The 1,242-nt window shown below is 44.2% G+C and overlaps 1 protein-coding gene across 1 annotated transcript in view; it reads left to right on the top strand.

Annotated features, from left to right (window-relative positions):
- The first annotated feature begins 146 nt into the window (after window positions 1-146).
- The window catches only part of LOC108684540 (splicing factor, suppressor of white-apricot homolog), a 5,910-nt gene continuing 4,814 nt past the window's right edge, over window positions 147-1,242 (top strand). Inside the window, exon 1 of the mRNA XM_018188915.1 lies at window positions 147-394. Coding sequence (XP_018044404.1) covers window positions 198-394 — 197 coding nt within the window. The 5' untranslated portion in view covers window positions 147-197. The remainder of the gene's footprint in view (window positions 395-1,242) is intronic.

The following is a 1,242-nucleotide window of genomic DNA, read 5'->3' as shown; positions in this document are numbered from 1 at the left end:
CATGCGCGCGCATCCCGGAAGTGGAAGTAACGCGCGTTTTCCTCACACATTCGTCCTTACCATCCCTTCCTCTCACTCATCCGGCCTAGCGTCATCCGGTCGAATTGACTCGAAGTCACTCGAAGCTCGAAGCGAAGTCACTCGAAGCTTTGCTCGAACTGGCTCGAAGCAGTTGGATCGGAGCAGTTGAAACGAAAATGGCGTCCTCGAAAAGCCAACGGTGGATGGTAGACTCGGGCATTCTGCGTAAAAAGAATAGCGACGAGGAACCGCAGGAGCTGTTGGTGTTTGGATATAGCTGCAAATTATTTCGCGATGATGACAAGGCGAAAATGATTGATCAGGGAAAGCATTTGATACCATGGATGGGCGATAACACGTTGAGGATAGACAGGTCCGTTTCTCTAACCTAGACAAATTTCTCATCTAGGATATTTGTTCTCATGCCATAAATGACCACGCACCGTTACGTTTCCCCGACAACGAAACGTAACGAAAAAAGTAACGACTGACTTCGACCACAAAAAAAAACCGATCACCAAATTCGAAAACAAAAATAAATCAAAACCAAGTACTGCATTTAGAAGCGAAAAAGCGAGGTCCCCCCTTGTCATCGTTAATCTCTGGATAAGCAAACTGGAGACTGTTTAAGGCTTCCGCAGGTGTTCTCTCGGCTGTGAAAAACGCGCAGTGTGGCAGCGCGATTTACGCGCTCTACACGGGTGCTGTGGTGAGACGTGACGCTTATGGCTGGCCGCCTGTGCAACAGCAAGGTGAGACACGGCGTTGAGAGACAAATGGGCAAAGGCTGACGGTTGTAGGTATTTATACGACCGTTCAGCACGGTATGTATTACATTAGATTCGGGCTTTGCCTCGGGAGACGCGCAACAGGACATTGTTACTTATATTCACAAGCTTACAGTTATGGATTCCTTTCGACAATCTCTATAATACATGCACATGCGTGTATGTTCAGTTGCGTTCCACTTTCTGCTCACATGCTCGTGAGTATTATTTGTTTTTGTTTAACAATTGATAACAATAAGGATGAAATGATTCCATGAGTGTTGAGAGCGTCGAGTGGAATGCATCCTAATTTGCATTAGCAATAGACTTGAGTCCATGTTTCGTTATATCGATCTTAAATATATATATGTAACAAGATGAATAGATCTCTACATTCGAGTATCTGTATGCTAAATTTAAAAATAAATGTAATTGAATGTAACACTGTAATTTA

Source organism: Atta colombica, unplaced genomic scaffold (genome assembly GCF_001594045.1).
Source record: "Atta colombica isolate Treedump-2 unplaced genomic scaffold, Acol1.0 scaffold135, whole genome shotgun sequence".
NCBI lineage: Eukaryota > Metazoa > Arthropoda > Insecta > Hymenoptera > Formicidae > Atta > Atta colombica.
This window is presented reverse-complemented; position numbering and strand designations above follow the sequence as displayed.